Below are 27,500 nucleotides of genomic sequence, written 5' to 3'. Positions count from 1 at the left end.
AACTTTTATTAATAGATTGCACAGTACAGTACATATTCCGTACAATTGACCACTAAACGGTAACACCCGAATAAGTTTTTAAACTTGTTTAAGTCGGGTTCCACGTTTATCAATTCATGGTAACTGCACTACAAAGACGGACGCGCGCAATTTTTCAGGACTTATGTAGATCCCAAATACAGTACGGTACCAAAAGGTAAAAAAAGTGTCTAAGAGTGTTCTAACCCAGCAATAGCTGAAAATGGCAAATATCTTGTCAAGATCATCCATGATTCTAAAATACGCGCTTTCGGGATGATCCGTGGTACGGCCGCATCAATTTGCGTTGGCACCACGTTCAAAACGTTTTAAGAACGTAGTCACATCGTGTTTCAAGGCTTTCTTCCATCATTGGTACACCATTCATAGCGGTTAGGGAACCGCAATCAATGTGTGAACGTCCCTTTTGAGAAACAAAAGGGATGTTACTTATCCAGCCACTCCTCTTTGAAAACACTTTAAGCGTCAATTTGATAAAATATTGGGAAACATTAAATGTATATTGACAAAAGTGTCTTTTTCCAATATTGGGGGGACATGTCCTCGGGTACCCCAGTTACGCCTGGTTTCTACGCCTATGTGCTTGTGTTATGTATTCATAAAAAGTTATCCCACCGAACAAAACATTTGAAAATTAAACATTTTAGAGGATTAAAAAAATTACTTATTTAGATTTTTTAAAACTTATTTCAATTATTTCATAATGGATAGGTTTTCCCTTCTGATATCACCGTTGTTTGTTTTCCCAACATGGCATTTATAACTTAATTGCTGCATCATGGTGATATTGTATTGTTTGCAAACTATATTGAGTTTCCCCTTGATTCCTAGCCCAAGGAAATAGGATCAGCAAATCAGTGTAATGTGTTCTTGGCATGGGCCCATCCACAAAAAGTTGTTGATTTGTAGTGTTAACGTAATTCTAAATATAAATAAAGTAACACACACGCTTATAGGATTGTAACCTCCTTGGAGGAGGTACCAAACAATAACACTGATCAGATTGCAGATTTTCAAGATGAACAGGTCCACTGTCTTGTGGAGCTGGAGTATGTTGCAATTGTCTTTGTTACGAATCACGTGGACAGGTGAATTATAGAGCCTTTTCCTCTCCAGGTGCTCTTTGAGGAATGTGGTTCAGTAACTTCCTTGTAGCTGTTGGGTGGAGATTCCGAAATGTAAACCTTTATCAGTGAATTTCATATCCCTGTTTGCACACACAAGGACATCAGGAGGCAGCAAGGCTGTGTTTACTGCAGAAGCTAAACTTTTCACACCAGAAGGTAAAACGTCTTAATTTTGATGATTAATAATACAGTCTAAATGTGTTTAGTTTGTCAACTGATTATCAAACATGTTGTTAAACAATGACCACATTTTACAGGCGTGGTCCTCACAGATTACCATGCTGACATGTTCATATACTGTATACACAGATTTATAACTGTTTCTATGATTTTATGTTGCAAACTGTATCAAAATATCTAATCCATACTGTTACTAGGAGTCAAACTTGGCTGGTTTACATTTATAGTGATTAGTTCAATATAATGTAAGTAGAGTATTGATTTGTCATGTTTATGTGGCTTTCTCTTTGGCCCTATGTCAGTGCACTGTTTCTTTAAAAAAAATGTTGTATGCAAAGGTGAAGAGGAGAGTTAATAAGTGATGAGACACATGGTTTTCTCACATCTTGCCGAAACACTGATTCCTGTAGAAGGCAATGACTTTTTCAAGTCTTCATTACCAATAAGCTGTGAGTGATCTTAAAAAAATGGTTTTAAACCAATTTAAGGGTGTTCTGTTCATGCCAAATCCATGTTCCCATTTATGTTTTAGAATGTCAATAATAATTTGTGTCAAAGGCTGTGCTATGATCTCACAGGACCAGTACGACACAAAATGCCTTTGAAAGGAACCTTCACATTAATGTTGTCTCAGTAGTTGAAGGGGCCCGGCTTGAAACATAGTTGTTAGATCAAGATTAGCTTTTTAAGAGGTTTTTAGGTCACTTTCAATGGCTACAGCAGCTTCATATTTAGACATGCAGGTAAAGACTGGATCTAACAAGTTACACCTGAAACACCAGTACTGTCGTGAATAACTAATTGTGTCCGTAAGTAAAATGGGGAAAATTGAAATTGAAATTGAATCTAGTGAACTTAGCTGTACCATCCACAAACTCATCAGTCGTCTTGTGGCATAATTGTCTGTAAAATTGAGTGTACATGGCCTTGAGTTAAAAAGTGGATCAATCGACTCCCTCCAGTGATAGAGTTGTCTCAAGCTTGTATAAATGAGGATTTGCATCAGGAAGGACATTAGGCGTAACATTTAAGCCAAACAAATCATGCAATTGACTTGTTGTGGGGCCAGAAGGGCTGCAGTTTTGGCTCCAGAGCCCGGATCCTACCACCCCCTTTAAAGTTTTGTGGTTACTTTGTCGTAACGTGTATATGTGCTTATTGTGGCTATCAAGTTTTTTTCCCCTTGCCCCTAGACTTGCACCCCACCCCTTAGAGCCCAATCTGAGATCAACTCACCACTCACCAATCATCTGGTCAACTGGGCACCGTTTCCTGGCCGTACAATAATAACGGTTATGTTTATATATGAATGAATCTGAATCAAAACAAAAACACAAGTTATACAATATTATGGTTTTAATCATTTCAATAACCCCATTGGCCCTTTCTGAAAAAATGGTTTGGTTCACACCAATGTTCCTGTGCAATTGGGCATTGCTCCCTTGTTCGCCGTAAACGGAAAACCAAATCCAACTTAAACTCTAAACAAAAAAAAACATAACAAATTATCACGTAAAATTTTCAAAAAGTGGTCACAACAGATAAAACAATGACGACGTCAGCTGACTCCTCTCTGAGCTGCCACTTTACCGTGGTAGAGGAGTTTGCGTGTCCCAATGATCCTAGGAGCTATGTTGTCCGGGGGTTTCTATGCCCCCTGGTAGGGTCTCCCAAGGCAAACTGGTCCTAGGTGAGGGATCAGACAAAGAGCAGCTCGAAGACCTCGATGAAGAACACAAACCAAGGACCCAGATTTCCCTCGCCCGGACGCGGGTCACCGGGGCCCCCCTCTGGAGCCAGGCCCGGAGGTGGGGCACGATGGCGAGCGCCTGGTGGCCGGGCCTGTCCCCATGGGGCCCGGCTGGGCACAGCCCGAAGAGGCAACGTGGGTCCCCCCTCCAATGGGCTCACCACCCATAGCAGGGGCCATAGAGGTCGGGTGCAGTGTGAGCTGGGCGGAAGCTGAGGGCAGGGCACTTGGCGGTCCGATCCTCGGCTACATAAGCTGGCTCTTGGGACGTGGAACGTCACTTCGCTGGGGGGGAAGGAGCCTGAGCTAGTACGTGAGGTGGAGAAGTTCCGGCTAGATATAGTCGGACTCACTTCGACGCACAGCAAGGGCTCTGGAACCACTTCTCTTGAGAGGGGCTGGACTCTCTTCCACTCTGGCGTTGCCGGCAGTGAGAGGCGACGAGCTGGGGTGGCAATTCTTGTTGCCCCTCGGCTCAAAGCCTGCACGTTGGAGTTCAACCCGGTGGACGAGAGGGTAGCTTCCCTCCGCCTTCGGGTGGGGGGACAGGTCCTGACTGTTGTTTGCGTTTACGCGCCGAACAGCAGCTCAGAGTACCCACCCTTTTTGGATTCACTCGAGGGAGTACTGGAGAGTGCTCCCCCGGGTGATTCCCTCGTTCTACTGGGGGACTTCAACGCTCATGTTGGCAGCGACAGTGAAACCTGGAGAGGTGTGATTGGGAAGAATGGCCGCCCGGATCTGAACCCGAGTGGTGTTCTGTTTTTGGACTTTTGTGCTCGTCACAGATTGTCGATAACAAACACCATGTTCAAACATAAGGGTGTCCATATGTGCACTTGGCACCAGGACACCGTAGGCCGCAGTTCCATGATCGACTTTGTAGTTGTGTCATCGAATTTGCGGCCTCATGTTTTGGACACTCGGGTGAAGAGAGGGGCGGAGCTTTCTACCGATCACCACCTGGTGGTGAGTTGGCTGCGATGGTGGGGGAGGATGCCGGACAGACCTGGCAGGCCCAAACGCATTGTGAGGGTTTGCTGGGAACGCCTGGCAGAGTCTCCTGTCAGAGAGAGTTTCAATTCCCACCTCCGGAAGAACTTTGAACATGTCACGAGGGAGGTGCTGGACATTGAGTCCGAGTGGACAATGTTCCGTACCTCTATTGTCGAGGCGGCCGATTGGAGCTGTGGCCGCAAGGTAGTTGGTGCCTGTCGTGGCGGTAATCCTAGAACCCGTTGGTGGACGCCGGCGGTGAGGGATGCCGTCAGGCTGAAGGAGTCCTATCGGGTTCTTTTGGCTCATGGGACTCCTGAGGCAGCAGACCGGTACCGACAGGCCAAGCGGTGTGCGGCTTCAGCGGTCGCGGAGGCAAAAACTCGGACATGGGAGGAGTTCGGGGAGGCCATGGAAAAAGACTTCCAGACGGCTTCGAAGCAATTCTGGACCACCATCCGCCGCCTCAGGAAGGGGAAGCAGTGCAGTGTCAACACCGTGTATGGTGGGGATGGTGCTCTGCTGACCTCGACTGCGGATGTTGTGGATCGGTGGAGGGAATACTTCGAAGACCTCCTCAATCCTACCAGCACGTCTTCCTATGAGGAAGCAGGGCCTGGGGAATCTGTGGTGGGCTCTCCTATTTCTGGGGCTGAGGTTGCCGAGGTAGTTAAAAAGCTCCTCGGTGGCAAGGCCCCGGGGGTGGATGAGATCCGCCCGGAGTTCCTTAAGGCTCTGGATGTTGTGGGGCTGTCTTGGTTGACAAGACTCTGCAACACCGCGTGGACATCGGGGGCGGTACCTCTGGATTGGCAGACCGGGGTGGTGGTTCCTCTCTTTAAGAAGGGGAACCGGAGGGTGTGTTCCAACTATCGTGGGATCACACTCCTCAGCCTTCCCGGTAAGGTCTATTCAGGTGTACTGGAGAGGAGGCTACGCCGGATAGTCGAACCTCGGATTCAGGAGGAACAGTGTGGTTTTCGTCCTGGTCGTGGAACTGTGGACCAGCTCTATACTCTCGGCAGGGTCCTTGAGGGTGCATGGGAGTTTGCCCAACCAGTCTACATGTGCTTTGTGGACTTGGAGAAGGCATTCGACCGTGTACCCCGGGACGTCCTGTGGGGAGTGCTCAGAGAGTATGGGGTAACGGACTGTCTTATTGTGGCAGTTCGCTCCCTGTATAATCAGTGTCAGAGCTTGGTCCGCATTGCCGGCAGTAAGTCGGACACGTTTCCAGTGAGGCTTGGACTCCGCCAAGGCTGCCCTTTGTCACCGATTCTGTTCATAACCTTTATGGACAGAATTTCTAGGCGCAGTCAGGGCGTTGAGGGGATCTGGTTTGGTGGCTGCAGGATTAGGTCACTGCTATTTGCAGATGATGTGGTCCTGATGGCTTCCTCCGGCCAAGATCTTCAGCTCTCACTGGATCGGTTCACAGCCGAGTGTGAAGCGACTGGGATGGGAATCAGCACCTCCAAGTCCGAGTCCATGGTTCTCTCCCGGAAAAGGGTGGAGTGCGATCTCCGGGTTGGGGAGGAGATCTTGCCCCAAGTGGAGGAGTTCAAGTACCTCGGAGTCTTGTTCACGAGTGGGGGAAGAGTGGATCGTGAGATCGACAGGCGGATCGGTGCGGCGTCTTCAGTAATGCGGACGCTGTATCGATCCGTTGTGGTGAAGAAGGAGCTGAGCCGGAAGGCAAAGCTCTCGATTTACCGGTCGATCTACGTTCCCATCCTCACCTATGGTCATGAGCTTTGGGTCATGACCGAAAGGACAAGATCACGGGTACAAGCGGCCGAAATGAGTTTCCTCCGCCGAGTGGCGGGGCTCTCCCTTAGAGATAGGGTGAGAAGCTCTGTCATTCGGGGGGAGCTCAAAGTAAAGCCGTTGCTCCTCCACATCGAGAGGAGCCAGATGAGGTGGTTCGGGCATCTGGTCAGGATGCCACCCGAACGCCTCCCTAGGAAGGTGTTTCGGGAACGTCCGACCGGTAGGAGGCCACGGGGAAGACCCAGGACACGCTGGGAAGACTATCTCTCCCGGCTGGCCTGGGAACGCCTCGGGATCCCCCGGGAGGAGCTGGACGAAGTGGCTGGGGAGAAGGAAGTCTGGGCTTCCCTGCTTAAGCTGCTGCCCCCGCGACCCGACCTCGGATAAGCGGAAGAAGATGGATGGATGGATGGATGGACGTCAGCTGAGACATTTTAAGGAGGAGAAGGCAGTGCAGTGCATCAACAATCATTTTTTTGTGCGTGGCTGAATACTGTCGGCCATAACTACAAGATCCTCAAGAAAAGTACTATCTTAAAAAACTGGTCACTTTCTGCTGTATTCACACCGAAACAAACAAATGATTTGTCGAAATTGACAGCAACCGCTCTCTCTTTCATTTGCGTCAAAGGACCAAAAGACTCTCACGTTTGGCTCAGCCAGTAATGCATTCATGGCCACAAAAACAGTCAGATAACTCTTCGGTAATTTGACACATTAAACTTATTCTGAGTAATTAATAATTATATAAACAGAGTAAATATTACCAATATTACCAGGTAGCTGTATAATACCTATGTTGGATGCTTATAATGAATAATTATGAGATTCTGATGTAGGTCAGTTACATTATCATGATGTAACATAGTCAATATAGTCATGTAAATTGTGGAATTAGTGGGACATCTATTAGATTTAAGCTATTGCCTGATTACAAAATAGTTGGATATTCAAAGATTTGTTGTTATTGTTATTTGTTTTCATAGCAATATTAAATAAAAGACCCAATAATAGCTGACAACAACAAAGTAAAAAAACTATTTAGAATTTTCGACAGTTTATACTGACTTTTGAACGGTTTAGAAATATTTTTTGTCTGGGAGAGTGAAGCTCTCCACCTAGAGCTATGGTGTTAGGAAGCCTATTTGGATTGTGTCAATGCTCTGCTGCACCAGAATCAGCAGTGGCTGCTTGATCTGAGTTTGACTCCATAGCAAATGCTCACTCCCAGCAGTTAATTTTTGGACACACCTTTTTTGTGTGTCTATATATCCATCCATCCATTTTTTACCGCCGGTCCCTCTCTGGTTTGCGGTGCTGCTGGAGCCTATCCCAGCAGAATACAACCTTCTTATTGAACCCCTGTCCCACCCTGCGAAACAGGCTTATAGGGATCCGTATTTTTTACTGACCTAACGAATATTCCGCTTGGCTATATATATATATATATATATATATATATATATATATATATCAGTGTTTCCCCCAGAATTTTTTTTAGTTAAGGTGGTGTCTCCCTCAAGTGGGAACCAGACTACTGACTACAGACTGTGGTGAAGTTGGCCGGCTTCGGTCACGTGAAGAAGCCTACACTTTTTGGTTGTTTTCCGCTTTGTATGCTGAATGACAATATACGATATATATGAAGCCTCTTTCTTTGCGCTGTCCTCCAAATCTAAACATCAGACTGGACTCTCGACGCAATTGACAACATCTTTTTGACGAGGAAAACAGGTTCGGGGGAGCCTGGCTGCCCTGATAGAACCATTGCTGCGAATACGTGAGAGATGGAGAATCATGTGCCTCTCAGTCCTTTCCATCGAGGACGTGGAAGACATCTACCTATTTGGAACCGTGATCACGGGGCACCTGCTGATTGGGCTGGGCATTGCTCTGGTGTATCGTCAAATTTGTAAGACGATGGCAGCCACTCAAGGAGCCCAAAGGCTGTTCGTCGCAATGGAAGGTTTGGGCCGGGCTGTGGGATAACGGGCTGTGGGATCACAGACTGTGGCGATTTCTGAACTGAATCGCAAGATGGATCACATCATGGAGAAGCTTGCTGAAAAGGAAAAATTGAATATGAGGGCCAGCATGGACGAATCGAACAGACAAAGTCATTGTGATGTCTGCTTGCGGAAAACAAACATCCTAATCTACGATTTGACTCCCTCGAATGGCCTTGACGCTGTGAACAACAGGAACAGGCTGTTCTGAAAACACCCCGGAGGACACCTCAATGATGGACGCTTTTGACCTCCCTCCCTCCTCAATGACACCTGGAGTCGAACTTGTGCTTGGATGCAGAACGACCCCAGCCTATGAACATTATATCATCACACCCAAGACAATGGGCACATACACCCCTCCGCCCCCACCCCACGCCTTCACCACCGCTTGTTTCCCCTCGGAGTGATGGACGGCTGGCAGCGCTTCATAGCAGCAGTCGCCCTCCAGGGCCCCAACTCCCCGCCCTTCTGTTGCGAGTTGACGTGATTAAATGTAACATGGCATGGAGGTTTTTTTCCCACTTCAGACTAGGCCCCCTTAGAAGCCCAGTCTAGATTGTATTTTTTACTCATCTTCTTCCCCAGCGTTTTACCTTTTTCTTATCTTTTACAGGGCGCCTTTGGCGACCCATCAGCGTTCCTGTTCTGTAACCCTGTACACTGTTTGTTTGTCTAATCTTGAACGGGTTTGTGCTGAAAACATGGTTTCGTTGTACTTGTGCAATGACAATAAAATCCTATCCTATATATCTCTATATTTTTTACGTAAAGTAAAAACAAAAAACAAATCACAAAACCAGTCCTAGATACCTGTTAACTGTAAATAAGCATTTCCAATAAGCGTTTGAAAATAATAGTTAAAAGTGGGGCCACATGCTGACATATGCTCAACTCATCATGCTTAATTTATTACAGCATTTGGGAAGCCTGTAGTTGATTTTTATTATGTAAATGTTATATGTTTATCAACATGTGATAGCAGGGAACCCTGCCGTTCAAAACTAGGCTGCTACATTACTAATGATTAATGTAACTATAGCTGAAAAAATAGTACAATAGCAATAGGAGAGACTATTCATCCCTGAACACTATGGAGTTCATGTAGGTTTTATGATGCAGTTACATTATTATATCAACTATCAGAGAAATAAACTCTTCATTTAACATAATGTCCTTTTTTGCTGCTTCAACACAGAACAAGGTAAAGTGAAATAACTTAGTTGTTAACTGTAGGTCAATAATGCTTGTCTTTCTCTCAGACAGACAGGGCTTTGCTGTCCGTAACACACACACACACATGCATGCACACACCGCAAAATGATCTAACGTTATGCTAAAAGCTAATTAGCCTTCACCTCAAGGACTGCGAGCGAGCTGAGCTGCCGCTTATATTTCTAGAACGTCAACGGGCTCATAGTGATGTTACTAATAGTTGCTAACCCGCACCGTCTCTCCTCTCTGCCTGCCTCTGTCGTGAGCACTGAGTCCATGCGAGAAGCTGGACTGGACAAAAAAACAAAAAACATTTTTTTTTAAGATTTTAGTTTAGGCGGTGGCTCTTTGTTGTTAAGGCAACCACCTTAACAACACAGCGCTGCGGGAAACCCTGTATATATATATATATATATATATATATATATATATATATATATATATATATATATATATATATATATATATATACACATACATATTAGAGATGCGCGGTTTGCGGGCACAACCGCAGATTATCCGCGGATCGGGCGGATGAAATTAAAAAAAATTAGATTTTATCAGCGGGTCGGGTCGGGTCGGGTCGGGTCGGGTCGGGCGATTGAAATTAAAAAAAATTAGATTTTAAATAGATTCAGGCGGGTGGCAGTTAAACCAATTCGGAAATATATATACATAGTTAAATGTTGTTACCCACATACGAAAAACGAGCAGGCACCTGCAGCATATGCCACAACAGAAGAAAAAAAAAAAAAGAGATGGACACTTTTACGGAGCGGAGAAGGCCCCCGACGCCTCGCCGGGGTCCGGGACCGAGGCCCCTTCCCCCGAGAGGGCGCCACCGGGAGCCGTAGCTGAGGCGATCCGCGAGAAGGGCCTGACGCACGTCCAGGGTCACCACCGCGCCCACCGCACCGACACCCCGCCTCGTCCGCCTTCGCCGCGGCCGGCGTCACGCGCAGCAGGTAAGCAGCTTACCTGCCCGCCACCCCCGTGGCCGGGGGCGCGTAACAGGGGTCACTCCGCGCGCAGTGCGCTCACGAAAGGGGTGGGGCTCACCCTGGTTGATATAGACAGCAGCTAGGATGGTGGCCATGGAAGTTGGAACCTGCTAAGGAGTGTGTAACAACCCACCTGCCAAATCAACTAGCCCTGAAAATTGATGGCGCTGGAGCGTCGGGCCCATATACCCGGCCGTCGCCGGCAGCGAGACGCGCTTGGAGGTGCGCTCAGCGCGGCTCCCATATGGTTGCGCACTGGTGTGCGTCTGGGTCGTGACAGCGTGGCACGCGAATGTCTGTGCTGCGTTGGATCAGTCTCCTTTCTTTAACAGGCAAAAGCTTTATAACCTCACTAATGCCTTGCATCGTCTATATTAGATATATAACAACGGACGGGTGCGGGCGGATGGCGGGCGGATGCAGTTCTGATCAAATGTTAGATCGGGTGGATTGAGGATGGTTGACGACTTTCTGATGCGGTTGCGGATGAAATAATTGCCTATCCGCGCATCTCTAATACATATATATATATATATATATATATATATATATATATATATATATATATATATATATATATATATATATATATATATATATACATACATATACATATATATAAATAAAAAATGTCCCCATTCCCTCCCGGCCCCTTTTGAATATCTCCCGAATTCTGAGGTCTCAGGGTTGTCAAGTATGTTTATTAGGTGATATATTTTGAATATATATAGTTCCCTTTTCTCATATTTAAATACATTTTTTAAATTGTAATTAATTTGAGGTAGAAATGAATTGCTAAATCAACATTTTGAATCCAAAAGTTCAATCTAAATCTAAATGTTAACGTTTAGATTTATATTTAGATTTAACATTTAGATTTACCTTTTTTTTTTTACCTCAAAAGTGAAGAAAATTAAATCAAGGTTAGAAAATGGAGGTAAATATGAGAAAAGTAATCTATAAACCCCGTTTCCATATGAGTTGGGAAATTGGGTTGGATGTAAATATAAACGGAATACAATGATTTGCAAATCCTTTTCAACCCATATTCAATCGAATGCACAACAAAGACAAGATATTTGATGTTCAAACTCATACACTTTATTTTTTTTGTGCCAATAATTACCTTAGAATTTCATGGCTGCAACAACGTGCCAAAGTAGTTGGGAAAGGGCATGTTCACCACTGTGTTACATGGCCTTTTCTTTTAACAACCCTCAGTAAACGTTTGGGAACTGAGGAGACACATTTTTTAAGCTTCTCAGGTGGAATTATTTCCCATTCTTGCTTGATGTACAACTTAAGTTGTTCAACAGTCCAGGGGTCTCCGTTGTGGTATTTTAGGCTTCATAATGCGCCACACATTTTCAATAAGAGACAGGTCTGGACTACAGGCAGGCCAGTCTAGTACCCGCACTCTTTTACTATGAAGCCACGTTGATGTAACATGTGGCTTGGCATTGTCTTGCTGAAATAAGCAGGGGCGTCCATGGTAACGTTGCTTGGATGGCAACATATGTTGCTCCAAAACCTGTATGTACCTTTCAGCATTAATGGCGCCTTCACAGATGTGTAAGTTACCCATGTCTTATGGCACCCCCATACCATCACAGATGCTGGCTTTTCAACTTTGCGCCTATAACAATCCGGATGGTTCTTTTCCTCTTTGGTCCGGAGGACACGACGTCCACAGTTTCCAAAAACAATTTGAAATGTGGACTCGTCAGACCACAGAACACTTTTCCACTTTGTATCAGTCCATCTTAGATGAGCTCAGGCCCTGCGAAGCCGACGGCGTTTCTGGGTGTTGTTGATAAACGGTTTTCGTCTTGCATAGGAGAGTTTTAACTTGCACTTACAGATGTAGGGACCAACTGTAGTTATTGACAGTGGGTTTCTGAAGTGTTCCTGAGCCCATGTGGTGATATCCTTTACACACTGATGTCGCTTGTTGATGCAGTACAGCCTGAGGGATCGAAGGTCACGGGCTTAGCTGCTTACGTGCAGTGATTTCTCCAGATTCTCTAAACCCTTTGATGATATTACGGACCGTAGATGGTGAAATGCCTAAATTCCTTGCAATAGTTGTTCGAGAAATGTTTTTCTTAAACTGTTCAACAATTTGCTCATGCATTTGTTGACAAAATGGTGACGCTTGCCCCATCCTTGTTTGTGAATGACTGAGCTTTTCATGGAATCTACTTTTATCCCCAATCATGGCACCCACCTGTTACCAATTTGCCTGTTCACCTGTGGGATGTTCCAAATAAGTGTTTGATGAGCATTCCTCAACTTTATCAGTAAGTATTTCCACCTTTCCCAACTTATTTGTCACGTGTTGCTGTCATCAAATTCTGAAGTTAATGATTATTTGCAAAAAAAAAATGTTTATCAGTTTGAACATCAAATATGTTGTCTTTGTAGCATATTCAACTGAATATGGGTTGAAAATGATTTGCAAATCATTGTTTTCCGTTTATGTTTACATCTAACACAATTTCCCAACTCATATGGAAACGGGGTTTGTAATTGTTGGGAAAGTGAGTTAAATATTTCACATATATCAGCCAGAAAAGTGTGATTTGATTTTTGCATTCGACACTCCAAACAACTTTGGTTTCATTGTCCTGCCCAGGGATACTTTTGATATAGTCATAAGAAGTATGTCATGACTTGGTCCTTGGGTTTAGTTTTTCCAGAAGGCAACGGAAAGTTGGCTCAGGCGAGACGGGAATGTGAGTACATATTTTATTTTTTACACTAACAAAGGACAAAAAACAGAAGCAAACAAAAGGCGCGCACAGTGGCGGAACCAACAAGACTATAGCACAAAGGCAATTAACTAAGAACACGGTACAAAACACTTACTGTGGCATGGGACTGTGAACAGGGCTTGAGGATAAATAGTGTGCAGAGCATAAATGCGGGATGTCGCCAGAAAGACAAACTGAAAACAATGAACTTAAATACTACAGACATGATTAGTGAAAACAGGTGCGTGACTCAAAACGTGAAACAGGTGCGTGACGTGACAGGTGACAAAACAAACGAAAGTGCACAAAAAGTCCAAAAACAAAACCGAACATGACTAAAACAAAACATGATCACACAGACATGACAAAGTACTAAAGATCAAACCACACAACCATTAGTTTGGGGGACGAGTCGTCTATCAAGACGCCCCTATGCCCTTGGCAAATAATTGAAGTTACTCACTATGCTGATGGGTTGTGAGTTATGTGCCTGTTGTACATTTTTGAGAGGTGGGCAAAGGGTCACCAATGAGCTTACTTAATAATTAATAATTGGAGGACTATATAAATTAATTATATATATTTTTTTGCTCTCAACAGTCATCATGCTTTACACAGATTTACTGCAGCTTTGGAATGAGTCAGTGCAGGCAATGGATAGCAAGGACTGGCAAGGAGCTCTGGCAAAGATGGACCAGATTACGGAACCTACGTCTTGGACACTCTTCAATGCTGCCTCAGCACACATCTGTCTGGGACATCTGGATTCTGCCCTCAAGGTTTGCATGTTTTGGTTTACAAGGGATTGTAAGTGGAAACCCAAAAATTTTTTTTATGTGTTCAGTTTAATTTTCCTATTGACATAAATGGTATGGGGATTTTCAGAGGGCAGACGAAATATCTTTATTGCTATACTTGTGTGCACTGACTACTACAAAGTCCCCTTGTTACCATTTTCAGTAAATGTATTTATCAGGAATGACCAGGGATAGAAGCGTTGATGCCATGTAAATTAACAGATGATAATGGGTATGTGCAAGTGGTAAAATACAAAGTCAGTAATAAACAACATCCATCCATCCATCCATTTTCTACCGCTTATTCTCTTAGGGGTTGCGAGGGGCGCTAGAGCCTATCTCAGCTACATATGACGCTCAAAACAAGTGAGCCTGAAATTTACAAAACAAACAAAATACAAAAAAAAATAGTGCAGCACTAATGTTTTATGGCCAAGTGTCTGGACGAGCCTGTCCACGATGTCAAGGACGTCTAAAAAACCGCCCTGTTGCCATCATGACGGTTAAGTAAGTATAGAAGGAAGGAGACTTTTTCTCCTACACGTGTTAGTTTGATCTATAATAAAGCTCACCGAGACCTTGTTAATTTTCATTTTAGATGTATTTTACACTGTGATTAATTGAAAAAGCACATTTCGAAAAGGAGACAATCTCAGCAAACAAACCAAGCACTCTGTCAGCAAGAAGAAGTCTGGTCGCTCTCATTCTCTGTACCTCGAATGTAGTCCGAAGCAAGCATTGATCAGCAAGGGTTCATTTGTGATCGCCCAACCTCGAAGGTCCTTATCTTTATAACATTTGGCTCTGTCTTGTAGCACTTCCTCAGACTGTCATGGTATCTCCAGTGTGCTATTCGTTGATCTGTGTATGTTCTGGTTGGCTTGTGTATTGGCTCAACCTTCCTGCCAACCATGAGTTTGTAACTCTGACCCAAAGTTTACCATGAGGCTATTTTCATTTCAAAGGATTTAGTCTGACACAAAGAAACATGTGTCCCCTGTAAAAGGAATGATGAGGGCTCCAGGGAGGACACTTAACAAACGTTATCATCTATAATGTCTCAATATCTAGTAATACTACATACATGCACAATACACATACACCCATAATCATATTACACATGTATGTATACAGTACATATATACACAAATGTATGTGTTTATATGTATACATCCACATGCACACACTATATATACAACCATAACTGCATTCTACTATTTATATTATATTTAACATTGCTCCACGGTGGCAGAGGGGTTAGTGCATCTGCCTCACAATACGAAGGTCCTGCAGTCTTGGGTTCAATCCCGGGCTCGGGATCTTTCTGTGTGGAGTTTGCATGTCCTCCCGTGACTGCGTGGGTTCCCTCCGGGTACTCCGGCTTCCTCCCACTTCCAAAGACATGCACCTGGGGATAAGTTGATTGGCAACACTAAATTGGCCCTAGTGTGTGGATGTGAGTGTGAATGTTGTCTGTCTATCTGTGTTGGCCCTGCGATGAGGTGGCGACTTGTCCAGGGTGTACGCCGCCTTCCGCCCGATTGTAGCTGAGATAGGCTCCAGCGCCCCCCGCGACCCCAAAGGGAATAAGCGGTAGAAAATGGATGGATGGATGGATTGCTAATCTAACTACAAAACCCAAAACCAGTGAAGTTGGCATGTTGTGTAATTAGGAAATAAAAACAGAATACAATGATTGGCAAATCCTTTTCAACTTATATTCAATTGAATAGACTGCAAAGACAAGATATTTAATGTTCCAACTGAGAAACTTGTTTTTTTTTGGGCAAATAATCATTAACTTTGAATTTACTGGCAGCAACGCATTGCAAAAAATTTGTCACAGGGGCATTTTTACCACTGTGTTACATGGCCTTTCCTTTCAACAACACTGAGTTAATGTTTGGGAACTGAGGAGACCAATTTTTGAAGCTTTTCAGGTGGAATTATTTCCCATTCTTGCTTGATGTGCAGCTTAAGTTGTTCAACAGTCCGGGGTCTGTTGTCGTATTTTTTGCTTCATAATGCGCCACACATTTTCAATGGGAGACAGGTCTGGACTACAGGCAGGCCAGTCTAGTACCCGCACTCTTTTACTACAAAGCCACGCTGTTATAACATGTGGCTTGGCATTGTCTTGCTGAAATAAGCAGGGGCGTCCATGATAATGTTGCTTCGATGGCAACATATGTTGCTCCAAAACCTGTATGTACCTTACAGCATTAATGGTGGCTTCACAGATGTGTAAGTTACCCATGCTTTGGGCACTAATACACCCCTGTACCATCACAGATGCTGGCTTTTGAACTTTGCGCCTATAACAATCCGGATGGTTCTTTTCCTTTTTGTTCCGGAGGACACGACGTCCACAGATTCCAAAAATAATTTGAAATGTGGACTCGGCAGACCACAGAACACGTTTCCACTTTGCATCAGTCCAGCTCGAGCCCAGCGAAGCCGGCGGTGTTTCTGGGTGTTGTTGATAAATGTATTTCGCTTTGCATAGTAGTCTTAACTTGCACTTGCAGATGTAGCGACAAACTGTAGTTACTGACAGTAGTTTTCTGAAGTGTTCTTGAGCCCATGTGGTGATATCCTTTACATACTGATGTCGCTTTTTGATGCAGTACCACCTGAGGGATCAAAGGTCTGTAATATAATCGCTTACGTGCAGTGATTTCTCCAGATTCCCTGAACATTTTGATGATATTACGGACCATAGATGGTGAAATCCCTAAATTCCCTGCAATAGCTTGTTGAGAATTGTTGTTCTTAAACTGTTCGACAATTTGCTCATGCATTTGTTGACAAAGTGGTGACCCTCGCCCCATCCTTGTTTGTGAATAACTGAGCATTTAATGGAAACAGCTTTTACACCCAATCATGACACTCACCTGTTCCCAATTAGCCTGTTCACCTGTGGGATGTTCCAGATAAGTGTTTGATGAGCATTCCTCAACTTTCTCAGTCTTTTTTGCCATGTGTGCCAGCTTTTTTGAAACATGTTGCAGGCATCAAATTCCAAATGAGCTAATATTTGCAAAATATAACAACGTTTTCCAGTTCGAACATTAAGTATCTTGTCCATGCAGTCTATTCAATTGAATATAGGTTGAAAATGTTTTGCAAATCCTTGTATTTTGTTTTTATTTATGATTTACACAACGTGCCAACTTCAATGGTTTTGGGGTTTGTACATACACTTACATGCACAATACACATACACCCATCATCAAATTACATATGTATGTACAAACGTTGTATACATATATACACAAATGTATGTGTTTTTATGTATACATCCACATGCACACACTATATATACAAGCATAACTGCATTCTACTATTTATATTATATTTAATATTGCTAATCTAACTAATTAATTATTTTGGTAATGTGAACAATAACTAAACCCTTCCTAATGGGTTTACTTGGGTATGAAGGCAAACCCTCACTGGCAGATAACTTTATTATGAGGTGAATGTTATTTTGAGTAAAAATCCTTCATGGTTCCGCTGTCCCGGTGACCGCAGTTCTGGCATCTCTGTGAACCCAGAAGACCTTAGAACACTAATACACATCAAATCAGTGGCAGATGGGGCTCTTGGCAAATGAGGATTAATTCAGCTTCTCAGCTGAGTTTTGAAACATCTTAGGCCCAATTTCCAACAAACGACATGCACATGGAATGATACAGCAACCAACAAATGAGAATACAAGCATAGAAATACAAATAGCCATGCCCATAGATATGATTGTAGCCCTTCAGGAGCCAAATATTTTTTCTCTCCATGCTAAAATTGGGTCATTTATGCCAGAGTTTTCAGCCAGTTAATCAGCTAGAGTGTTAAGGCCTTGTAGTGCTCCGGTTACAGAGCCATTAGGTGCAGTATTATTAGGGATGAACAAGAGGAGCCATACATTTTACAGACCCCACCATCCTTGGACAGTGGCATGTCTAATGCCATCCTATTTTGCAATGCCATAGTGGAAGTTTCATCCAACTGTTCAGCAAGGCCTTTAACGGCATCGCGTGTACAATTAACAAAGCGTTGTTGGTTGTTCGTAGATACATTTAATTCAATCAACATTCTTGTTGGTTGTCACCCACCAGAAGAAGACAGATTCAAAGCCAGAAGCTACCTGATTATGTGCTTTAAAATTTTCAGGACACCTCTAAGTACCCCAATAGCATCAATGTAGACCTGACTATCAAAAGACCCTCCTTGAATGTTCCTTATGGGCCTAAGAAACTGAGAAATTTGAGTTTGTAACTCCGAGAATTGAGTGGTTGAAGTGAACAGGATGACTAGAAATGGCATTACTAATTCGATGGGCTTCCCAACTTGGGGGCAGAATCTGTCTGAGGTGTCATACCACCACATTAACACCAGATGCCCCATCCTCGGGACTATATATGCAATAATGGAAGAAGCATTTATTGGAATGATTTGTGCGTGTTCTTATCACACCTAACTGCACTGGATTCTGGGATCCAAATTTAGCAATGCAAGTGAAGTTCCCATCAAGTGATGCAAAAAGAAGAGGTGTTGTCTTAGGAGACACAGAATAGCTCGAAAATAAAGAATCACAATCAGTTGATGCAAAGTTTACACTTTCAACAAACTTTGAATACAGTTAAGGAGGTTTGTTCCTGGTTTGTTCCCTAAAATGGGACAGGGCACTGAACAAGCTATGTAGTTAGTTTTACAAAACCCAAAACCAGTGAAGTTGTCACGTTGTGTAATTCGTAAATAAAAACAGAATACTGTCATGATCCGTGGTCTGTATCATGTTTTGTGTTTTCGGTTTGTTTTGGACTCCCTTATTTCCTGTTGTTGTGCACCCTTGAGTTTGTTTAGTCACCATGGTTACGTATTATTTTCACCTGCCTCTTGTGTTCCGGACGCGCACCTGTTTGTAATCACTGACATTATTTAAACCTTCCTTTGCCAGTCAGTCGATCTGGCTTCTTTGTTTGCTTCATGCAACTGTTACGTTTTGATATTCCTGGTTCTTGCTTCTGTGTTTCCTGTGCTAAGTTTTGCCTTAGCTTCCGCGTGCAATCGGCACACATCCTTTTTGCTTGTTTTCTGTTTGGCTATGATTTATGATAAATAAATCATCTCTTACCTCATGCTGTCGTCCGGAATAGTCCGTTCTGCATTCCTGGGAGAACGACCCCGCATAAATATGCGACCTCGTCGTGACAGAAAGAAGCCAGCAACAAGAAGTTCTCTCCCAGCAGGCGTGGAGGAAGTGGATGAAGGTACTTGGGAGGTGTTGCGCGCAATGGAGGCTGAGACGCTCAGCCTTTCCCCCATGGAGCGCCAGGACCTGATCTGGGGTCCTAACGGCACGCTGGTCCCGATCAGCTGCGTGTGACCCGGGGACGTTGCCGCGCCACCGCGGTACCGGATGCGTTGGCGAGGACTGAAGCCGTCCAGAAGGGCTTCGCTTCGCAATCAGGACGCATCGCTCCCGCAAGTTCCTCCTCCTCCGGGCCGAAGCAGGCTGCAGAGAGCCCAGTCGTTTTCCCCTGATGACGTCACCCTGTCCACTTTTGTTGATGTCAGAGACGAAGATATTTTTTTTTACTTCTGTTAACTCTTTCTGTCAGCCGTTTCCAAATGACTTTGATTCCAAGATTGAAAAATTATCAGGACTTTTTTTTTTCGAAATTTAGATTTTTTCAGTCCAGTCACCTTCTGTTTTCCAAGCTCTCCCTCCAGTGACTTTGGCTCCACCTCAGTGACTATTGGTCCCATAGATAGACTTTTTGGACAAGTGAGAGGAGAGGAGTCTACCCCCCTCCTGACCTCCCTCCACCCACCCCTAAAGACGATTCCAGACCACAGGGAGCGCGTCTGGTATCCGCTTCTTGAGGGGGGGGGACTAGTGCCGGGAGCTGTGCTAGTGGGGTGGCACAGCTGCGCACAGCAAGGCAGCAACCTCCGGCCCGGCCACCACCACCAGTTTTTCGGCATGCCAATGTAATGATCCGCTGCCCGGATCATAGTCTGTTTACGTTTTCTAGTCACTTGTGTTTTCAGCACCTCTTGATTTTGTTTGTTTCTTTTGCCATGACGTCAGATTGCACTCACCTGCCTCTGGTTAATGTTCGGGACGCTCACCTGTTGTCCGGGCACTAATCAGAGGGCTATTTAGTCTATGCCCTGACCTCACTCAGTCTGGCTTCCTAATTGGCTTTATGCAACAGACGACGACTATTTTGAGTCCTGCTAGCTTCCACGCTAGGCTAGCCCCTTTGGTTTTCGCTTCCCGTGCTATAAGCACGTTTTTGTTTGTTCCCGTTTGATTTGTTTCTTAAATAAATTGATTCCTACCTGCACGCTGTGTCCGAAGCCCGTCTGCATTCCTGGGAGAACAAACCTCGCATCACGATGCGACCGGGTCGTCACAGTAGGAAGCCAGCAGATAACAGTTCTCTCGCAACGGGTGTGGAGGAAGTGGATGAAGGTGCGTGGATGGTGTTTCGAGCTATGGAGGCAGAGACGATCTGCTGTTCTCCAGAGGAAGATATGATGTGGGGACCTGGAGGTGTTTTGGTCTCGATCGACTCCATATGGCCCAGGGATGTCCGCTCACAGCCAGCTCGGATGTGTCAGCGAAGGCGGAAGTCATCGAAGAAGGCTTTGGCTCGCGACAGAGACGCGCCAATCCCACAATTTTTCCCTCCGTAACACCGCAAGCTACAAGCAGCCCAAGCTTCCCCTCCTCAGATGTTTGGTAACCCAATCGACCACTTCGCCAAACATTTCTCCGACTGGGCTGTCAGTCACCTGGACAGCGGCAACAATGACGTCATTCCATTGGTGCCCCCTGATGACATAACTCCGCCCACTTCTGATAACGTCACAGACCAAGATTTTTTTTTTCTATCTTCTGCTTCTTTTTGTCAGCCGCCTTGTAAGGACCTTAATTCCAAAATAAAACATTACCAAGACATTTTTTATAGACCCACTCACCAGGTTTGTCATTGTCCTCCAGGACTCAAGCTCCACCTCCAGTGACTTTAGTTCCGCACCCAGTGACTGTGCTCCCACCCAGTCTCAAGTGGGGGGTGTGAATAGAAATTTTGGACAATTTAAAGATACCCCCCTCCTGACCTCCCTCCACCCGCCCGTAAAGAAGGTTCCAGACCGCAAGGAGCGCGTCTGGTATCCGCTTCTTGAGGGGGGGGGCGGCGGGGCTAGTGCTGGGAGCTGTGCTAGTGGGGTGGCACAGCTGCGCCCAGCCAAGCCGCAACCCCCGGTCCAACCACCACCACCAGTCCTTCGGCCAGCCAGGCCGCAACCCCCAGCCCGGCCACCACCACCAATCCTTCGGCATGCTAAGCCGCAACCCCGGCCCGGCCACCACCACCAGTCCTTCGGCAAGCTAAGCCGCAACCCCCGGCCCGACCACCACCACCAGTCTTTTGGCATGCTAAGCCGCAACCCCCGGCCCGGCCACCACCACCATTCCTTCGGCATGCTAAGCCGCAACCCCCAGCCAGGCCACCTGCGCCAAAGTCATAACCAGCACCGGCACCTCGACTGGTTTCCGCACTAGCACCGGCTCCAAGACTGGTTTCCGCACCAGCACCGGCTCCAAGACTGGTTTCCGCACCAGCACCGGCTCCAAGACTGGTTTGTGCACCAACACCGGCTCCAAGACTGGTTTTCGCACCAGCACCGGCTCCAAGACTGGTTTGTACACCAGCACCGGCTCCAAGACTGCTTTCCACACCAGCACCGGCTCCAAGACTGGTTTCAACACCAGCACCGGCTCCAAGACTGGTTTCCACACCAGCATCGACTCCAAGTCTGGTTTCCACACCATCACCGGCTCCAAGACTGGTTTCCACACCAGCACCGGCTTCACGACTGGTTTCCACACCAGCAACGGCTTCACGACCAGCTCCTGTCCCTGCTCCGAGGCTAGCACCAGTTCCTGCTCCAAGGCTAGCACCAGTCACGGCTCCAAGGCTAGCACCAGAACCTGCACCAGCTGCCGCGTCCATGACAACATCTCCTGCTTCCACGGCGACGACAACGTCTTCTGCTTCCACGGCGACGACAACGTCTCTTCCTGCTTCCACGGCGACGACAACGTCTCTTCCTGCTTCCACGGCGACGACAACGTCTCTTCCTGCTTCCACGGGGACGACAACGTCTCTTCCTGCTTCCACGGCGACGACAACGTCTCTTCCTGCTTCCACGACGACGACAACGTCTCTTCCTGCTTCCACGGCGACGACATCTCTTCCTGCTTCCACGGCGACGATGTCTCTTCCTGCTTCCACGGCGACAACGTCTCCTGCTCCCGCTTCCACGGCGACAACGTCTCCTTCTCTCGCTTCCACGGCGACGACGTCTCCTGCTCCCGCTTCCATGGCGACAACGTCTCTTGCTCCCGCTTCCACGGCGACGACGATGCCTGCCACTTCCACACCGACGTCTGCTCCTGCCTCGTCTCCGGCGGGCCTTCCCCCGGCGCCGCCACCTTCCTCCTCTACGGCATCATCGTCTCTGCGACCTCGAGCTGTCCGGCTGCGCAAGCAGCAATCAGGGGCCCGCATGCGGCTCTCTCAGAGGTCAGTCAATGGACGCCAGTGGCGCAAGAAGCAGCGACGCCTAGGACGTAGGCTTAGAACTCTCCGGCTGCTGAACTTCTGGCGCCACTCGCGCACACCTTCTCGGCGTTCCATGGATGCCTGCCTCGCCTGCGGCAGCGGCGTTCCATTCGCCACCACCTGACTCGTCCCCGGTGGATTCGGGGACACGGGGCCTGGCGACCCAACACCAAGTCCTCCCTCCGCCCTCCCTTGACTCTTGAACGGTCTCTTAGTTTTTTGGGTTTTAGTTTTTTCAAGGGACAACTGGAATCTGTCCTTTAAGGGGGGGTACTGTTATGATCCACTGCCCGGATCATAGTCTGTTTAAATTTTCTAGTCACTTGTGTTTTCAGCACCCCTTGATTTTGTTTGTTTCAGTTGCCATGACGGCAGATTGCACTCACCTGCCTCTGGTTAGTGTTCGGGACGCTCATCTGTTGTCCGGGCACTAATCAGAGGGCTATTTAGTCTATGCCCTGGCCTCACTTGGTCTGGCTTCCTAATTTGCTTTATGCAACAGACGACGACTATTTTGAGTCCTGCTAGCTTCCACGCTAGGCTATTTTGCTTGCTAGCTCCCACGCTAGCCCCTTTGGTTTTTGCTTTCCGTGCTATGAAGACGTTTTTGTTTGTTCCCGTATGATTTGTTTCTTAAATAAATCTTTTCCTACCTGCACGCTGTGTCCGAAGCCCGGTCGTCACAGTCAAGCCGCCACCTGCAGTCAATTCAATTGAATATAGATCATTGTATTCTTGTTGGAGCCATCCATCCATCCATCCATCTTCTTCAGCTTATCCGAGGTCGGGTCGCGGGGGAAGCAGCATAAGCAGGGAAGCCCAGACTTCCCTCTCCCCAGCCACTTCGTCCAGCTCTTCCTTTGGGACCCCGAGGCGTTCCCAGGCCAGCCGGGAGACATAGTCTTCCCAACGTGTCCTGGGTCTTCCCCGCGGCCTCCTACCGGTCGGACGTGCCCTAAACACCTCCAATGGGAGGCGTTCGGGTGGCATCCTGACCAGATGCCCAAACCACCTCATCTGGTTCCTCTCGATGTGGAGGAGCAGTGGCTTTACTTTGAGCTCCCCCCGGATGGCAGAGCTTCTCACCCTATCTCTGAGGGAGAGCCCCGCCACCTGGCGGAGGAAACTCATTTCGGCCGCTTGTACCCGTGATCTTGTCCTTTTGGTCATAACCCAAAGCTCATGACCATAGGTCATATATATAAGGACTGCTTCCAACACACAGACTGGCACCTCTTCCAACAACAGGAGCTGGAGACAGCCACAGGAACGGTGCTGGACTACATAAAGTTCTGCATCGGGAATGTGACTGTGGAAAAAACCATCCGGGTTTACTCCAACAAGAAACCCTGGATGACCAGCCAGGTCCGCACACTCCTCAGGGCCCGCGACGCAGCCTTCAGGTCAGGGGACAGGGCACTGTACAGTGTTGCTAGAGCCGACCTGAAGAGAGGGATTAATAAAGCAAAGGCGGACCACAGGAGGTGCATAGAGTCCCATCTGTCCAGCAAAAACTCACGGGAGGTTTGGCGGGGCATTCATGACATCACAAACTTCAGAGGCTGCAATATGACAACTGCGGATCAGAGTGCGACACTGGCAGAGGAGCTTAACTGTTTCTTTGCCCGTTTCGAAACCCCCCAGCGACAATCATCTGCTCCAGCCCTGCCCCCGTCCCCACCGGGCTCCGGCGCCACTCCACTCACTGTACAGGAGCACAGTGTCAGACGAGTGCTCCTGGCTGTGAACCCCAGGAAGGCTACCGGACCAGACGGAGTACCTGGAAAGGTGCTCAGGACGTGCGCCCACCAGCTCGCTCCCCCCCTCACCAGGCTCTTCAACCTCTCCCTGGCTCAGGCAGTCATCCCATCCTGCCTGAAGTCATCTACAATAATCCCGGTGCCGAAGAAGTCTCCCATCACCAGCCTGAATGATTACCGACCAGTGGCCCTCACTCCGGTAATCATGAAGTGCTTCGAGCGACTTGTTCTCCAGCACATCAAGGACCATATCCCTCCAGACTTCGACCCCCACCAGTTTGCATACCGGGCGAACAGGTCCACAGAGGACGCCATCGCTGTTGCTCTCCACTCTGCTCTGAACCACCTGGAGCAGCAGCAGAGCTACGTCCGGATGCTCTCTGTGGACTATAGCTCTGCCTTCAATACAATAATCCCGGACAGACTCTGCAATAAACTGGACACTCTTGGCCTCCCCCCTCTCACAAACGCCTGGATAAGGGACTTCCTAACGGACCGACCCCAGAATGTGAGACTTGGCCCGCACCTCTCATCCTCCCGCACGCTGAGCATTGGCTCCCCACAGGGCTGTGTGCTGAGCCCCCTCCTCTACTGCCTTTACACCCATGACTGCAGTCCGGCCCACAGTGACAACCTTACCGTCAAGTTCGCCGACGATACCACAGTGGTCGGGCTCATCTCCAGGGGTGACGAGGCTGCCTACAGAGAGGAGGTCCTGAAGCTGACGGCCTGGTCTTCGGAGAACAACCTCGCTCTCAACACCAGCAAGACCAGAGAGATCATCGTCGACTTCAGGAGGAGCAGCACCGACCCTGCCCCCCTCTACATCAACGGCGAGCGTGTAGAGAGGGTCCACACCTTCAGGTACCTTGGAGTCCACATCTCTAATGACTTCTCCTGGACAGTCAACACCACATCAATCATCAAGAAGGCTCAGCAGCGGCTACACTTCCTTAGAGTCCTCGGGAAGTACAACCTGAAGCCTGACCTGCTGCTGACCTTCTACCGCTCGTCCATCGAGAGCCTGCTGACCTACTGTATTACGGTATGGTACGGCAGCTGCACTGCAGCAGACAGGGAGAGGCTGCAAAGAGTGGTCAAGACGGCTCAGAAGATCATCGGCCGCCCTCTACCCTCTCTGACGGACATCTACACCTCCCGCTGCCTCAACAGAGCCAGTGCCATCATCAAGGACAGCACCCACCCTGGCTCTGACCTGTTCCACCTGCTGCCCTCTGGGAAGCGCTACAGGTGCATCAAAACCAAAACAAACAGGCTAAAGAACAGCTTCTTCCCCAGGGCCATAACCATCCTGAACGGACTGCCCCATTGTCCCTCATAACTGCCTTCTCTTCGGTGCAATAACCCATTCCACCAACCACTCTGTTTTTGTTTTTTGTTTTTTGTTTTGTTTGTTTTTTTCATGTATATATTCATTTCACACCATATTCATTGCACTTCTACATTTTTTATATTTTTATATATTTGCACATTGTTTTTCTAGCATGCACACATCGCACTGTATGGAATGGCCTCAATCTCGTTACCTTGCGTAATGACAATAAAGCTGATTCTGATTCTGATATATATATATATATATATATATATATATATATATATATATATATATATATATATATATATATATATATATATATATATGTTTATATATATATATATATATATATATATATATATATATATATGCATATATATATATATGTATATATATATATATATATATATATATATATATATATATATATATATATATATATATATATATATATATTTATATATATATATATATATATATAAATATTTATATATAAATATTTATATATATATATATATATATATATATATATATATATATATATATATATATATATATATATATCAGTGTTTCCCACACATTCATTTATTTGTGGCGGGCCGCCACGAAAGAATTACGTCCGCCACAAATGGATTTTTCGGCTTTTGACTCGTTCGACCGCTCATAAAAGCAATGGGACTCTGTCTGTGAATGTACCTTGTAGTTACAACTCCGGTGCAGTAGGTGGCGGTAGCCTACTATGCATTGTAACTCAGCCAATAGCACTTAATTCACCTGGTGGGCCAGAAGAAGAAGAAGAAGACGAAGACGAAGACGGACGGACGGACGGACCGGATCAAAATACAAGGGTAATATAGGTTATAGGTAGATAGGTTATAGCTGCATCGCTCGCGGCTCGTCATATATTTAACGTTAATCCGCGATTTCACCGAGCGTTTCACTGACGGTGAGCAGCCTGACGCTGCTTCATTAACACTGCCGCTGTTTGACTCGGGGTCCGGGGCAGACGCACGTAATAACAATCACCTGTTTTCATACCGACGAGCTAACGTGTCCAGGTTATAACCCTGTTGTCAATAAACACAAGTGGAGACGGTGCTTCAGATACTACGTTAATACTCAAGCTAAAATGTCCACTGTCCACTGCAGCATGTGAATGCAATGAAAAGAATCAAATCTGAGCCAACCAGCTGTTAAAATGTTGTCCAGGTTAATGTTTTGGCCATTAAATGCCCTTCATTTCAAGATTTCAACTGTGATCGGGCTTTAAACAGGTGGCTGACCTGTTCAGATGGGTGTAACTGCTACTGGTCAAATAATGTGAAATAGCATTTAATTTTACATGTATGCAATGCCATTTAAATGTAATTATAGATAATAATAATAATAAATACTGTGTAGTGTTGTAAATAGTCAACGGGAAGGATTTTTAGTAAGATATAAGCCATGAGCACTACACAGCCAGAAAAAAACCTAGGCAGGACAAGTAAAAATATTGGAGCAAGTAGATTTGAGAAGTCGGGCAAGTAGAAAAATGAGGGCGGAGGGAACAGGTGAGACTCAGCAAACACTGAAAAATAAAGCAGGGTCAGATCAGAAATGCACTTTTCTCATGAAAAGGGTCCTAATTTATATTCTTATGTGCCTTATAGAGAGGACCACGACAAAACATACACCTCTGCCTCTGTTTCACTTTATGTTGCTGGTAAATAATATGGTTGTAGTAGTAGGCTAAAGTTAAATTATTTAGTATGCACTAATTAAAGGGGCAGAGCTTTAAGAGACATTTTAGCTTTTATATTTTATAACATATATTTTTTGTAAGAACCACAATTAATAAATATATTTCAGTGAATAACTAATTGTTCAAATCTGTATATAAATATGTACATAAAGTGTTGTAATTATATTCCAACTCCGCGTTCTTCTTGGTCATCGCCGCTGCCGCCGCCACCCCCCGCCCCCTGACCACACCACCACAAATAGATGCCTGCCCTGTGGGAAACACTGTATATATAAATAAATATATATATATATATATATATATATATATATATATATATATATATATATATATATATATATATATATATATATATATATAACCTCACATTCTATTTTTAAAGTATTT

General features: G+C 45.9%; 1 protein-coding gene across 1 annotated transcript in view; it reads left to right on the top strand.

Annotated features, from left to right (window-relative positions):
* The first annotated feature begins 1,209 nt into the window (after positions 1-1,209).
* Positions 1,210-27,500, top strand: part of LOC133623346 (neutrophil cytosol factor 2-like) — a 139,742-nt gene continuing 113,451 nt past the window's right edge. The window contains exons 1-2 of the mRNA XM_061986560.1: positions 1,210-1,322; positions 13,438-13,616. Of these exons, the coding sequence (XP_061842544.1) occupies positions 13,443-13,616 (174 nt within the window). The 5' untranslated portion in view covers positions 1,210-1,322; positions 13,438-13,442. The remainder of the gene's footprint in view (positions 1,323-13,437; positions 13,617-27,500) is intronic.

The sequence above is a fragment of the Nerophis lumbriciformis genome, linkage group LG12, assembly GCF_033978685.3.
Source record: "Nerophis lumbriciformis linkage group LG12, RoL_Nlum_v2.1, whole genome shotgun sequence".
Classification (NCBI taxonomy): Eukaryota; Metazoa; Chordata; class Actinopteri; order Syngnathiformes; family Syngnathidae; genus Nerophis; species Nerophis lumbriciformis.
The sequence above is the reverse complement of the archived record's forward strand: the minus strand, read 5'-3'. Positions and strand labels throughout refer to the sequence as shown.